Here is a 15,901-nt window from a genome sequence, read left to right on the forward strand (position 1 = left end):
GCCCAGGGCTGCCATATGTTCAAGGATGTGTGTGTGTGGGGGGGGGGGGGGGCTCATCATCCTGCCTCACTATTCTCTCACTCTTATGGCCTATGTGAGACAGATTTTCTTGTTGCATGACAATGTTCTTTTCTCTCACAGAAGCTGCACTGCAATCATTCTGGAAATGTGGTTTCCTGCGCAGCTGGAATGGTTGTGAACATTCTGTGCCATCACACAAGCTCAGCCACACAGTCTTGAAAGCCTCAGGACCACAAGCACAATACATTATTAGTATGTATACAGGCTAGGGGTGCACAGAAGGAGAAGTTTGCCAGGTGTGGCTTTTGCTGTCAATGCATCATTGTGCCTGTGGCAACCCTACAAGGGCAAAGAGGGCCAAATTACACATCAAATCAAATCAAACAACCAGTTCCATTAGACAAACTTCAGTCTAATGTTAGAACAGAAAAAAAGTTGGGAGGGGGAGAGATGCAGCAAACACAGTCCCTTTTAGAATGCCATTTTAATAATGTCAAATACAAAATCAATAAGGGCATATCATTTTGTGCGTGTTTTTAATTAGTATTTTAACCACAGCCAAGAATTTCATTCAAAGGATTCCTAATGGTGCATATGCACTCATTATCACCAAAAACTGTGACTCCTTCATCCACCACCGCAGAGGCAGCTAATTTGAGCCTTTTCTTGTGTGGCAGAGGAATCATTACTTTTGTGTGCATTGGAAACAGAAGAAAGAACTGCTGTTAACTGTACCACCAGGATGAAAACCAAAGCACTGGTGCCCACAGTTATTTACTTTAATATCCAGCTCTGCAACCCAACAGAAATCACTCACTGACTCCAGCACATAAAAGGCCACAAAACAGCCATCACCCAGATATGCATTTTAACAGATGGGACCACTGTTCTAGGCTCAAGGCGCAATGCTATAATTTTCTCAATCAAATCAGTGTTCTATAAATAACATTATGTATACACATCCGGGGGGGGGGGGGACAAAGCCTTAAAAATATAAATATACATATATCTTTCTTGTTTTAAAGTTCCCAACTGTAATCTCTCTCCTTTCCCCTCAGACTGCCAATAATGCAGCTGCTTTTGATTCCAACTGAACACTGCTTTTCTATCTCAACAAAGTAAATATAGTAATTATGAAGCAAAATTGTTAAGTAAGACCATCTATTGATGGGGAAAGGGGGAGGGGAGAGAAACCCAGCTTTGTTTTGCTTGTTTTCTAAAAACATGTTATGCTTTCATTTTAAAAGCTGCAACCATCACTTCATTACTTAAAGAGAGACAGGGTCAGCTTCCTTGGGGCTATGCTAAATGGATTGACCATTTCAGTTTTCTGATTCAAAGTAGCACTTTCAGAGGGTTCAGAAATATTTCATCTACCCAAAAAACAAATCCCTTCCATCAAGAGTGTTCATTTTTTCCCCATGCCTTTTTGCAGCCATTGTTCATCTGATTTGGCCTGGAGTTCATTTCTCCAGTTAAGTGTCAGTTTCATTTCTCCAGTTAAGTTTCATTTCCTCAGGTCTGAAGCTGTACTTTCGGTTTTGAGGGAGGAGCGTATATAAAGAGAGCGAGAGAGCCAGTAAGAGCAGAGACTGTCACAGCCTGAAGTGAGAGCCGAGTCTGAAGGGTGAGCAGGAAGAAGCAACCTAGAAAAGTCTAAGGACAGCCAGGGTAAAGGAACTTGTGTTTTGCAACTTTTCTTTTAATGCCTTTTGTATCAGTCAGCTCTACTATGTAAATACCTTTAGCTGTAATTTCTTTGCTTTAAATCTACTAGTGAATGTGGTGGTTAAACCCTGTGTCTAGTGTGCCAGTCACGCCACATCTACATTACTGGAAAGGGGATGTTTAAAAGAAGGAAGGTGGGATTCTTAAGGAGGCAAGAGATCCCTAAGGAGTTGCTCGGGGGGTCCAGGTCATAAGTGGAGCCTTGAAAGTGTTCACCAAAATTGCTTCCCTCCACCACCATCCTTTAGTCAAACTATACATTTCCTCACTGTGTGTGTCTTTGTACTTATAGTTTATGGCTGGTTTATTGTTGGATCCACCATTGGATTTGCCACAAATGCTCTAGCTGCATATTTCCACTGGAGCAGCAATAGTTTGGGGGTCAGTCACTGCTGGACGATCCCACATGAGCTGCCACCATTTCCTCTCAGGTGCATGAAAGAGACATGGGCATGGTTCTAGGGTAGAGCTGCCTTGGCAAAGGCAGCATTCTCCATGCTCTTTTATTCAGTGTAACTACTCTTCCTCTCAACATACTTATTTATTTCACAAAGGTTGAGCTATTCAAGTTATCGCTGTTTGAAAAGGTATGCATGAGCCCAGCCAGCAGGAGCATGCCGGGAGGAGAAAATCCTTGTGTGTGTTTGCCAAGGCTAAATTGCACACACTCACTCACCCCTCAGGCCTGTTTCAAAGGAGACAATGTTCCCACACCAAATGGTGTACAATCCATATAAAGAGAAAACAGTGTTTGATAATGTCACACGCACGTATTTTACTGTGTGTACATTCAGCAATATCCATGTGAGTGCTATCATGCGATGGCCAATATGTGAGTTGGATGTTATTACTTACATGGAAGGGTTTCCTATGAAGACATTTTGGGGAACCTACAGCCTGTGGACCAAATCTGGCCTGCCAGCCCAGCCAGCCCACAGTGCCTGAGCTAGGCAGAGGTTTAGTATTTCAGATGCCATTTGAAAATGCTGCTGAGTGATTCAGTCCTGCTTACTTCTGAGTAGACATACAGAAGCCTTGTCTGGCTTACTTCTGAGTAGACATGCAGAAGACTTGTCGGCTTACTTCTGAGTAGAAATGCAGAAGCCTTGTCTGGCTTACTTCTGAATAGGCTTAACATAGTAATAAACATGTTTGGCCCCACCCACAGATAGAATGTGGCCCCCTGAGACCGTTCCCAATTTGCAATTTGCCCTCAGGCTGAAAAAGGGTCCCCACCACTGGCATAGACCATCTAGGACAGGGAGGGCGGCAACTTATAACTGCAGACACAAGATCCAAGTCTCCTTCCACAAACCAAAGATTTGATTCTACCAGCAGCCCAAACAGCCACCAGCCGTTTGCAAACAATCCATTTGACAGAGAAAAAAAAGCCCTTGTATTTATGCTTGGGAAATCCTCTGGGAAGTTAATCCCACTCAATCAAGGAGAAGACGAGGATGATACTTTTGAAAAGCAAACTGCCAAAGTTTCAAGGAAGCTTGATGTAGTAGTAATGGGGGACTTCAATTTTTCCGATATCTGTTGGGAGACAAATTCTGCAAAACATGGCCCCTCCAAGAAATTTCTGACTTGTATTGCTGATAACTTCCTCCTACAGAAAGTGGAGGGACTAGAGGATCAGCTATCCTTGACTTGATCCTAACCAAGAGCGATGACTTCATGGATAAAGTAGCAGTTATGGGAACTCTGGGGGAACGTGACCATGTTATACTTGAGTTCTTCATTTTAAAGGAAGCAAAAGCCGAGTGTAGCCAAACGCGTACCCTGGATTTTAGGAAAGCCAATTTTAATAATTCAGAACAATGATCAGTAAGGTCCCATGGCAGGCGACTCTAATGAGAAAAGGAGTCCAAGATGGGTGGGAGCTTTTAAAAAAGTAAATTCTCAAGGCACAATTACCAACAATTCCAACAAGAAAAAATGGTGGAAGACAACAGAAGATGCCAATGTGGCTTCACAAAAAACTTAGAGATGACCTGAAAACAAAAAAGGACACATATAGGATGTGGAAAGAAGGCCAAGTAACAAAGGAAGAGTACAGGCAGGTAGCACAGAATTGTAGGGATGGCGTCAGGAAGGCTAAAGCTGAGAATGAGCTGAGGTTAGCGAGGGATGCCAACAGCAACAAAAAGGCTTTCTTCAGATACATGCATAGTAAAAGACAGAGGAAATAAATGGTGGTTCACCTATTGAATAAGGATGGCAAAATGATAACAGATGACAAAGAAAAGGCAGAAGTGCTCAATTCCTACTTTGGTTCAGTCTTCTCCCAAAGGAGGTTTTATGACCCCGCTGGCAAAGGTGAAGTACAGGCTGAAGGGACAGGATTGCAGCTTGAGATTGAGAGGCATATGGTTAAGGAAGAACCAGACATGGAACAACCGATTGGTTCAAAATTGGGAAAGGAGTACGACAAGGCTGCATATTGTCACCCTGCTTATTTAACTTATATGCAGAGTACATCATGAGAAATGCCGGGTTGGATGAATCAGAGGTCGGAATTAAGATTGCTGGGAGAATTATCAACAACCTCCGATATGCAGACGATACCACCCTAATGGCAGAAAGCGAAGAGGATCTAAACAGCCTCTTGTTGAGGGTGAAAGAGGAGAGTGCAAAAGCTGGTTTGAAACTCAACATTAAAAAAACTAAGATCATGGCATCTGGCCCCATCACTTCCTGGCATATAGAAGGGGAAGAAATGGAAGCAGTGACAGATTTTACTTTCTTGGGCTCCAAGATCACCGCAGACGGTGACTGTAGCCATGAAATTAAAAGACGCTTGCTCCTGGGGAGGAAAGCTATGGCCAACCTAGACAGCATAGTAAGAAGCAGAGACATCCCCTTGCCGACAAAGGTCCGTCTAATCAGAGCTATGGTTTTCCCAGTAGTAATGTATGGCTGTGAGAGCTGGACTATAAGGAAGGCTGAGCGCCGAAGAATTGATGCTTTCGAGCTGTGGTGCTGGAGAAGACTCTTACGAGTCCCCTGGACTGCAAGGAGGTCAAATCAGTCCATCCTAAAGGAAATCAACCCTGAGTGCTCATTGGAAGGACAGATAATGAAGCTGAAGCTCCAATATTTTGGCCACCTAATGCGAAGAGAAAACTCCCTGGAAAAGACCCTGATGCTGGGAAAGACTGAAGGCAAAAGGAGAAGGGGACGGCAGAGGATGAGATGGCTAGATAGCATCACGGATGCAATGAATATGAACTTGAGCACGCTCCGGGAGAGAGCGCAGGACAGGAAGGCCTGGCGTGCTATGGTCCATGGGGTCACGAAGAGTCGGACACGACTGAACAACAAAAATTACTTTGAGTTCAGATCTCCAGGGCCAGATGAACTGCACCCTAGAGTAATAAAGGAACTGGCAGAAGAACTCTCAGAACCACTATTATCTTTAAGAAATTATGGAGGATGGGTGAAGTGCCAGATGATTAGAGGAGGGCTGATGTTATCCCTATCTTCAAAAAGGGCAAAAAGGAAGAACCGAGGAACTACAGACCAGTAGGGATGGGCAGATTCCCTACCTTCCAGTCCATGGGGAATCCACCCACAGCGGGGAGGTGATCCATTCCTCCCCCCGGAGCTCCACTCCACGGCGATTCCACAGAGCCGCCGGCCAGCTCTGAAGCGCCAGCAATACTCCCACCATGCCATATCGCTGGCTGAAGGGGACTTGACTGTGGACGCAACCTTAGTTTAAGGTAGATGCAGCCGTACATGGCTGTATCTAGCTTAAACTAAGACCTTTACGGCCGCAAATGGCATCCTGGATGCCATTTGCGTTCGTGCTTTTCATTCATGCGATATTTGTGTGAAAAAAAATATTTGCGTAGCCTATCACGTGAAAAATCGGCCGCAAATGGCTTCCAGGACACCATTTGCATCCCTGTTTTATGTGATAGGCTATGCAAATATTTGCATAGCCTATCGCGTGAATGAAAAGCGCGGCCACAAATGGCATCCAGGACGCCATTTGCGGCCATAAAGGTCTTAGTTTAAGCTAAATGCAGCCATGTATGGCTGCATTTACCTTAAACTAATGCCTTTACGGCCGCAAATGGCATCCTGGAAGCCATTTGCATCCACAGTCAGTCTCTTCAACCAGCGATACGGCATGGTGGCCGTATCGCTGAAAATCCGGAGCCGGAGGATCTGGCTGAAGAGGATTCCGCAGGGAGGTGGAGGTAAGTGTTCCATTCCGCCACGGACTCTGGGGGTCCTCATTGGAGTCTGTGGCGGAATTCTCCACCATCCTTACTGATCAGTCAGTCTGACATCAATCCCTGGGAAAATTCTGGAGCAGATGATAAAGCGATCCATCTGGAAGCACCTTGAAAACAATGCAGTGATTACTCGAACCCAACAAGGATTAGTCAAGAACAAATCCTGCCAGATGAATCTGATCTCATGATCAGGAAACCTCCCTTGTGGACTGTGGGAATGCTGTGGGCATAATGTATCTCAACTTCAGCAAAGCTTTTGACAAAGTGCCTCACGATATCCTGATTAGCAAAGTAGCTCAAAGTGGGCTAGATGAAACAACAATCAGGTGGATCCACAGTTGGCTACAGAATTGGACTCAAAGAGTGTTTATCAATGCGATCTTCTCAAACTGGGGAGAGGTAAGGAGCAGGGTACCACAGGGCTCAGTCCTGGGTCCAGTGCTCTTCAACATTTTTATTAATGACTTGGATGAGGAGGTGCAGAGAATGCTTATCAGATTTGCAGATGACACAAAACTGGGGAGGATCACTAATACCTTTGAAGACAGAAAGAAAATTCAAAGTGATCTTGATAAACTGGAGCACTGGGCAGAAAACAACAGAATGAAATTTAATAGGCATAAATGCCAAGTTCTGCACCTAGGAAAAAGAAACCAAATGCACAGTTACAAGATGGGGGATACTTGGCTCAACAATACTACAGGCAAGAAGGATCTTGGAATTGTTGTAGATCACAAGCTGAATATGAGCTAACAATGTGATATGGCTGCAAAAAAGGCAAACACTATTTTGGGCTACATTAATAGAAGTATAGCTTCCAAATCATGTGAAGTACTAGTTCCCCTCTACTCAGCACCGGTTAGGCCTCATCTGGAGTACTGTGTCCAGTGCTGGGAACCACACTTTAAGAAGGATGCAGACAAACTGGAGAGGGTTCAGAGGAGGGCAATGAAGATGATCAGGGGACTAGAAACAAAGCCCTATGAGGAGAGACTGAAAGAACTGGGCATGTTTAGCCTTGAGAAGAGAAGACTGAGGAGAGATATGATAGCGCTCTTCAAGTACTTCAAAGGTTGTCCAAAGAGGAAGGACAGGATCTCTTCTTGATCATCCTTGAATTCAGGGCACGGAATAATGGCCTCAAGTTACAGGAAGCCAGACTCTGGCTGAACATCAGGAAAAACATCCTGACTGTTAGAGCAATACGACAATGGAATCAATTACCTCGGGAGGTAGTGGGCTCTCCCACACTGGAGGCATTCAAGAAGAAGCTGGACAGCCATCTGTCAGGGATGCTTCGACTTGGATTCCTGCATTGAGCAGGGGGTTGGACTCAATGGTCTTGTAGGCCCTTTCCAACCCTACTATTCTATGATTCTATGCCTTTAAAACACAGGCTCCTATTCTTTGGCAAGTTCCCCTCCACCCTTACTTGCCTGAGTGGGGTACCTTCTCGTTGCACCCCCAACTGCTGCAGCCAAGTTGAGGCTCCCACTGGGCGTTTGTGTCCCTGACTTCTCAGGCAGAATAATTAAGAGTTCTGAGTCAGTCATCCACCTGCCCTTCCTATTTTGTTGTTCACCTGGCCTGTCTGCTGATTGTGTAAAATGCTCTTTCACACGCTTCCAGACAGACTGGTCCTAGCGCTAATCAATGAAAAGGCAGTTATTCTGCTTTTCCCTCCTTAACAGATTTTTTGTAGTAAGGAGACAGGGAAGTGGTGAGAAAACACAGGATGATTACAAATTGAAGACAGCAACATCTGGACTCTCCATAAAATTTTGAGTTCGAGGAAGGGCAAGTGAACAATAAAAGCCTTGCTGGAAGCAACCTACGTTCCCCATTATCAAAGTTCCCATTTGTGTGCTCGCAGTTCTAACAACATGCACCATGTCATGTGCCTTGTTATACCCGCTGGGTGCCCTCGCAGGGGCTTATATACTCCTGGTGCTGTGTCACGACTGTCTGCAGAGCTACCCACCTCTGTTACCTAAGGGTAGTCTTCCCAAACCTGGTGTGCTCCGGATGTGTTCAGCTATGGCTCCCATCATCCCCAACCATTTGCCGTGCTGGCTGGCAGGTGATGGGGAGTTGCAGTCCAACATATCTGGAGGGCACCAGGCTGGGGAAGGCTTAGGGTGGCCACATGTCCTACTTTAGAGAGGACAGTCCTCTCTTTGAAGGTCTCCTTTCTTTGAAGGCCTGTCCGGTCCAATCCAATTTAAAGATAAAGAAACATACGGGGCCCTGAAGTTGCTCATCAACAGCTAACACCTGGGACAGCATCCATTTTTACACTAGCGCTAACATAAATTATGTTGTGCTAGCATAAGCAACCCCTAGCAAATGCCAACAGCATTTGCTGGTGCAATGGGTTTCCCCAGAAAACCTGTCACGCTATTGGCACTGCGCTAGACATTGCTTATGCTACTGTAACATAATTTACATTAGTGGTATTGACAAACTGGATACTGCCCTTGGAGCAGGCACACAGGTCACCTGATCAGTCTTGCCCACTATGGTGAGGTATACTGTATTCCTATTTAAATTAGTTATTATTTCTAAGCTTGCATCAATACATATAGATTAGCATATGAAAGTGTTGCACAAATTGGCAAACCCCTTTTTTGGTGGTGCATTTCCTCTTTTGTACGCAATTTGTAAGTCATCACCCTTCACTATGCAATGAATGTTTTATTTCACTGACCTATGACTCCCCCTCCCCATTATTCTTCCCCTAATTCAGTTTTTTTCCCTATCATTATTTCCAGTTATGGATACTGTTTGCTGTGGGCTTCTTTTTTTAAAAAAATCAAAAATTCTTAGTCTGGCAACTTATTTCCATTTTTACCCTACTCATTTAAAAAAAAAAATCGTTATAAGGAAGTTTTACAATGTTTATGCTTTAACTGACTTTTCCCTACTATTTGAACATATTCCAGCCTTAGGGCACAATCCTATGCATGTTTAGGCAGAAAAAAGTCCTACAATTCCCAGCATGGCTGAGGCATGCTGGGAATTGTAGAACTTTTTTTTGTCTAAACATGCATGGGATTTTTCCCATAGTGATCAACTTGGTCACAACCATTTCCCTCCTCACTCCCCACCGCCACCCAATTTGCAAATAATGCATAGTAAAGAACGAAGTAGCAGAAGGGAAGGAGGGATGAGAACTCAATCCTTAACTATCACATACTTAGATCTGGAGGCTTACTCCTTCACACAGACTAAAGGGAAACGTTAAACTTCATTATGGATGACATAAGTCTCATCTTAAGTAGGCAAAATACAAGTCATGCGCAGATATCTATGACTGCCTGGGGGTGAGCATCAGAACCTTCCTGAGCCATGACAGATTCTTTTCAAGCTTCTTTTTAGGAGCCCCCACACACACACACACACATTCTCTTTTGCATCCATTTTTTCTCTTGTGTGCATTCATATATTCCATTTTTAAGTGTAAGTGTACAACGTTTTTGGGCTGGTGGACAACTTGGAATTTTGATTGAATGTCGTGGGCACTCTCATAAAATGGCTCCCATACAGGGTCTTGTCCATTCATAAAATCAGTGTCGGTCACAAAACACTCATTTCCCAGAAGGCAAATTGGTGAGGCTAAGAGAAAAGTAACTTTCCCAAGACCCTAAGAACAAAGGCAGAGGTGGAGTCTAAGCTCCAAAACACAAAAACACTCTTTTGAACCCAATTAAAGATGGCACTGGAGGGTAGCCCTTCACTTTGCAGCATGCCAGTCTCCCAGTTAATGTAATTACAAAAAAATCAATAAAATCAAAATCCAGAGAGACAGGGAACCTGGCAGGTGCCAAGAGAGGTGTCTGCAGACACGACATTGGAGACCTCAGGTGTAAAACATCTTACAGGTACACTTTAAAATATGCAAGAAGTGAATTGGCCCTGTTGCAGATGAGAGTACAGACTGAAGAATATAGGGGCCCTCACCCAATCCATGAAGCACTGCCACGGTCAAGGAACTATCCTCTTCAAATGACCGGAAAGCATGCAGCAGCAATCCTGCGGTCTCCTGGTTCACAGCATTCCTGACTTCTGGCCTGTTAATTCCAACTGTCATTATCGTTCCATGGATTTCAGTAATTACCTTATTTCTCCCTGAAATAACATAATAAAACAGCAGACCTGACATGAAATTCCTTTCTTTCTTTTTTTTAAGTCATCCATTCATATGGTAATCTAATTTAAACGACTGGTTGAACGGATTAACATGTAGTACTGTTAAGAATAGTCCGTTTAAAATATAAACTGAGGTAAAGTCCGCAATATCACATTTACAATTTCTTCATAAATTCAACTAACTGCATGGACTGGATTCAAATAGTTTGGGCTGGGGGATGGTTCCCCCCCCCCTTTAAAAACAACCACCACCAAAGAGAGAGAGTTTCCCAGGCTTGGATACAAGCAATAGAATTAAGACACAAGGCATTTCCTGGGGATTAATAATAATGGATAGCTGTGTGTTTTTAATGGGCTGAGGCACAGCAAGCAACCACTAATTTGCAAGAAAACATCTTGGATTTAAATTATTTCTATAAAATGGGTTTAAGGAGTTGAGCTCAGCTTTGCTCTCAACCCTCTAGAGTGGAAAGACAGCCAGGGCCAAGCGCCTAGCATTCCAGCCTCAGCCTTCTCCCAACCTGGGTGCTCTCCAGATGTTTTGGACTTCAACCCCCCGCAGCCCCAGCCAGCATGGCCAATAGTCAAGAATCCTGAGAGTTGTAGTCCAAAATGTCTGGAGGGCACCAGGTTAGAGAAGGCTATCCCCTGTAGAGAGATACATGTTTGCATGTTTGCAACGAGGGAGCAGCTTGCGTATCTCACGACACGGAGAGAAGCGCAAATTCCACCACAAAGAACCACAGACAACAGAAGGCAGAAGTAACTCGCACACGTCTTGCTTCCAGCACATACAGGGAAGGCTGGGTATTTCACTCTAGAGATCTGAATACACACTTCTAAAGGACTACAATGGTTCCCCAAACCTTGAAAGAACTTCCCAAACCAACACCATTTGTATTTGAACACATTAAAAACCTGGGGGCCATCCAAAGCACAAGGATGCTTGCACAGAAGGAACTGCCAAACACACTCGCCTCATTGGGTGGAGGAAGCACACCCCGATTTCCTCATCCCACTGCATTCTTCTGCCAGTGGTGTAGTGAAGCCAGGGCTCAGTGGGATACAACACCAGCACTTTTTGATCATTCCCCTTCCAATCCCTTGTTTGCATTATAACATAGCTCACAAAGCACAATTTTGGGAGTGGCGTAATCTCGAATAGGCAATTAAGACCCATTTTCTTTATAAAAGACAAAAACTGCTAAACTGGTTTGTTGATATGGATCAACACAGCTAACTTGATTGTTGGCCTCTTCTTGGAGGCGTGGCTATGGGGACTGTCATGATGAGCGTCTGCAGTTCAAAATTTACCACTACCCCAATGCCCTGGCCTTTCCGAAGAGCCAGCCCTCAGGAGGGGTTTTTCAGGGGACTGCAGTGGGGAAGAAGCAGTGTAGACTTTTCCTTGTGCAATCATGCTTGTACAAGCACTGCTTTGGATGCAACCCCTTATTTCTAATCATTATTGAAACGTCCTTGATCCAAAATGGATCTGTTAATTCACAGGAAGTTATTACAAGTTAGTGCTATCGAAACCAATAATAGATATTCAACGTTTTCTTGCCTATAATCCTTACTCCATATCTCTGTATTGCTGACCCAAAGGCAGCTAAAGATATAATGCTCTTCCACTACTGACTTTTAGCCAATTATGAGACAATCCTTTCCCCTTCACAGAACAATGGGAATTATTTCATTTAATTAGTAAATCAAAACCAGTTGTTTTATTAGACATGACACTAACAATTTGTAGTGGAGGCTACAAACAGTACAAGATGCATTACTAATTCATTTTATTGTCTGTTTTTTTAAAGAAATAGTCTTTGTAAACACGCTTTTAATGACATATTTCTTAGCTGATGTCCAGCCACACAGAGGGAATAATGTAAGGCTTATGTACCTGTTTATACTCAGACCCAGTCATCTATGAACAATAGGTACTACCACATATATTAGCAAGGAAGACCAAAAAACAGAACATCAAACTAGGCATGAAGAGGTTTTAGTAATATCAGAACTTTGTATTCACCAGTGCTTAGTTTACCCCTGGATCATCTTTAATTTAAGCGCTTGGCTACTTGACTGGTCAAAGTCTGTTATTTGCATCATAGCTGTTTATTCAGCTCAATATAATATGAAGGACCCCAGTCCATGCAAAAGTTCCTTCACACTGTGTGCCCAGTGTGCACAATTAGGGCCTTTGCAGAGGCTATGAAATTACATCTACTGTGTGTACTGACAGCATAGTTTCTAATATGCGAGTGTTACACATCTTTTTTGGATTTCATGTACATTTTGCAGGAAGGGAAACTCTCCTTTAGAATCTGGGCTGGTTCTGACTGAAAACTGGAGCAGATTCACTGCCCTACTGACATCAAAGCCACCAGCCTCCACTGCAGACAAAAGTCTTAACTGACCCAGTGAGCTTCAGAGTTGAGCAAAGACCCAAATCTCAAGGATTTAAGTCAATCTTTATCTTAATGGTCGATTATTTTCCTTAAGTACTTCAGATTGGTGACAGACACCCACCCAAACCAAACATCTCTACCACCACACCATGTGGATTTTCATACCAGGGAGACCGTGGTCCTGATCCCTGATGAGCTGTGAACTCACTAAGGGCACAATTCTATGCATGTTTAGATAGAAAAACAGTCCTACAACTCCCAGCATTCCCCAGCCAGCTATGAAAAAAGCATGCCTCAGTCAGCTATGAAAAAAGTTCTACAATTCCTAGCATTCTCCAGACAGCTATGAAAAAAAGCATTTCACAGGCAGCCAGAAAAAAATCCTACAACTCCCAGCAATCCCCAGCCAGCTGTAGCTGGCTGGGGAATGCTGGGAGCTGTAGGACTTTTTTTCTGTCTAAACATGCATAGGATTGTACCTGGAGGGAGCAATCCTATCTGGATCAATGGTCGCCTCCAAGCAGAGTGCAGGGCAGGAGGAGTGGTGAGGAGCAGATCCTTGGAGCATAGGGAGAGGTGGACAGACGACATACAGGAAGTGTCGTCCTGGCACTTCCGACCTGCCCGCCCCCAGGAATGGCCCATTTTCCCCGCTCAGCGCTGCTCTTCTGAGCGCAGGCTCCAAGATCAGTTCCTGGGAACTGACCAATCCTATGGCAGTCTAGCTGTTGACTAGCAGCCATAGGATTGCGCCCTAAGCGGCCTTAAGCAAGTTGCTTTCTCAGCTTCATTTCCCCATCTGGAACTTGCATTAAAATTACATACTACAGAGGGTTGCTATGAATAAGGATAACTACTATAACACATTTTCATGTATTTAAAAAGATGTTAATTAAAAGTTGCAATCCTGCATATAGTTAGATATGCTTACTCTCATTAATTCCCATGGAAATTAAGCACGCGTGGCTGTGCACAGGATTTGGGCACTACATTTTTAATAGGAAGGAGGCCTGCAGCATGGTTTACCAATGAGAATAGGAGGGGAAGAAATCACTGTCCAATCTCAAGGAATTAAGACAACCTCTGTCTGAATGGTCTGACTCTTATACTTGAGTAGCTGGTGTTGGTGACATACACTCACCCATTACCCTATCTAGGGTTGGGAACTGAGCGGCTGAAACTCCTTTTCACACACATTCTGCCTCCTACTGTTGTTATGACAACCAAGGCTTCCACTTGCTTTTCCTTACAAAAGGCCTCCTAGGTCTTCACAACGGGCAGAAGCTTAACAGGTAAACTTTTAAGTTTTTTCTGTCACTGCATCTGAAGGCTTGGGAGAACTGCATCTGTTTGAAGTTGTTTGTCACACAGCTGTTCAAAGATACAAGAGCAGAAAAAAGGTGGCATCCCCACTAAGTCAGTACATAAACAACCATTCCCTGCAAGGCACATCGCTAGTCGAAGTGAAATCTGATATGTAACCACCCACTCCCTAATTAAATTTAATTACTTCATGGTTCATAACAGTTATTACAGCTGTCAACTTTTTACTGGCAGTGCTGCATACTTTTTCCTCGTCCTGCATGCAGGCAGAAAACCAATAGGTGAAGTTTCTCCCCAGAATGCAATTGACCCGGAAAGTCGACCTCCTCAATTTCTGCTTGTTATTTCCACCCCACTTTTTGCAGCCCTGAAGCTTGGCCTGTAGATGTCGCTGAGGAGCTGCAAATATGTGTGTGTGTGTGTGTGTGTGTGTGTGTGTGTATATATATATACACACACACACACGCACACGCGCGCGCGCACATGCACAATCGATCCGAGGCAGGGGATTGTCCCTGACACTGTTGAGTTTCTACCCTGTTTGCACAGAGAAGGTCGGTTCACCGTCTACACATGAAATAACGTCTTCCCCGACCTGGCGCCCTCCAGATGTTTTGGACTTCAACACCCATCAGCCCCAGCCGGCATGACCGATTATCATGAATCGTGGGAGTTGTGGTCCAAAATATCTGGATGGTTCTTCGTTGCCCTGGGAAGAAACCACAACTACCCACCTTCTCTGGGTGGCTCTCCAGCTCCTGAAGGGGCTGAGCTCGCCTGCATGGCGCGGGTCCTTGGCGCTGACCGGCGGACGCTCTCCCGCAGCCTTCCGCTAAGAAGCCGCGAGGACGGAGCCAGCAACTGCCCGGACATTTCACGACTTGGAAGTTCGACAGGGTTCCGACCTCGGCCGCGCCCACGCTTGCAACCGCGCCTGCGTCCAGTTGTACATGCTTTTGCCTGCAGCGGCGAGCAAACCTAGTGGGTTACCAGCGGCCCCTTCCGGGAGGCCAAACGAGCTGCAACTTTTCCTGGCTCCCTTGGGGCCTGTTCTCCCTCCCCCCGCCCCGAAATTTTGTTTCGAAGTAAAGTTAACAACATAAAGGCAAGAAGACGCAGAAGAAACAACAACGGAATTCCGTAATTATAAATCTTGGTCTATAACTGATACGCATAAGGAACATCTACAGTAAACGTCTTGAGTAGGAGCACAGTACCTAGCTAAAGTAAAAACGGGCCTGTTCTGCCATAACCTGAGTTACTGGGAAGGACTGCATAATTAACACATATTTTGCCATCTGAACTCCCTCTGGCATCTTTTTCCTCTTCGCCTGCCTTCCCTGACCTAGTGGCCTCTGGATGTGTTGGACTACAACACCCATTATCCCCACCCAGCATGCCTCATCCCCCAACAGGGTGTTTTAGGCAGCAGTCCTAAACGCACTTGCTAAGGAGTAACCCCCATTGAACAAAGCGGGAGTGTTTTTGGATTAAACCTGCATAGGATTGTTCTGTTAGCAGCTGGGTGATTTTCCATGGCTCCCCCACCTCTTCTGATGTTCCAGCTCTCATATCCTAATATATACCTGTCTGTACCCCTTTTCACTCATGCATCAGGTGCAAGGGGCATCAGCACACACAGAAAAGAACTGTGGGTCTTCCCCCAACATCCTCACGTTAGGCGTGGATGCCTACAAAGTAGGGTGGCGAGATGCAAAAGTGCATGGGGTTCCTGCACATTTAATAGTTGCACAGAAGAGGGAAATTCAGCAGATGTAGCAGTGTAGGCTACATTTGCTGAAACTCCCCTTTCTCCACAACTATTCAAGGTGCAGGAATCCCTTCCACTTTTGCATCTGACCTCCCTACTGTGAAGGAAGGTCATTAGAAATTGAGCTCCTACTTAGATTTTTAATTAGTGGATTCCTTTGTTTCTTTAGTTACTGTGATTTTTTATTATGCTTCTTTTTGTTGCCTTTATTTTGTTAACCTTCTTTTGGAATAAAATAAAATTTCATG

The 15,901-nt window shown here is 44.6% G+C and overlaps 1 protein-coding gene across 2 annotated transcripts in view; it reads right to left on the reverse strand.

Annotated features, from left to right (window-relative positions):
* Positions 1 to 14,773, reverse strand: part of LOC146347289 (uncharacterized) — a 29,615-nt gene extending 14,842 nt beyond the window's left edge. Inside the window, exons 1-2 of one of the 2 annotated variants that reach the window (XM_084850363.1) lie at positions 14,617 to 14,773; positions 9,960 to 10,127 (exon numbers count right to left, since the gene is read on the reverse strand). In XM_084850363.1, the coding sequence (XP_084706489.1) occupies positions 9,960 to 10,127; positions 14,617 to 14,755 (307 nt within the window). In that variant the 5' untranslated portion in view covers positions 14,756 to 14,773. Of the gene's footprint in view, positions 1 to 9,959; positions 10,128 to 13,700; positions 13,767 to 14,616 lie in introns of those variants that run through there. The other variant, XM_084850364.1, reaches the window with a different exon arrangement.
* Between the last annotated feature and the right edge of the window lie 1,128 nt (positions 14,774 to 15,901).

The sequence above is a fragment of the Heloderma suspectum genome, chromosome 4, assembly GCF_057233095.1.
Source record: "Heloderma suspectum isolate Gila_16-S chromosome 4, 16-S_ref, whole genome shotgun sequence".
Lineage (NCBI taxonomy): Eukaryota > Metazoa > Chordata > Lepidosauria > Squamata > Helodermatidae > Heloderma > Heloderma suspectum.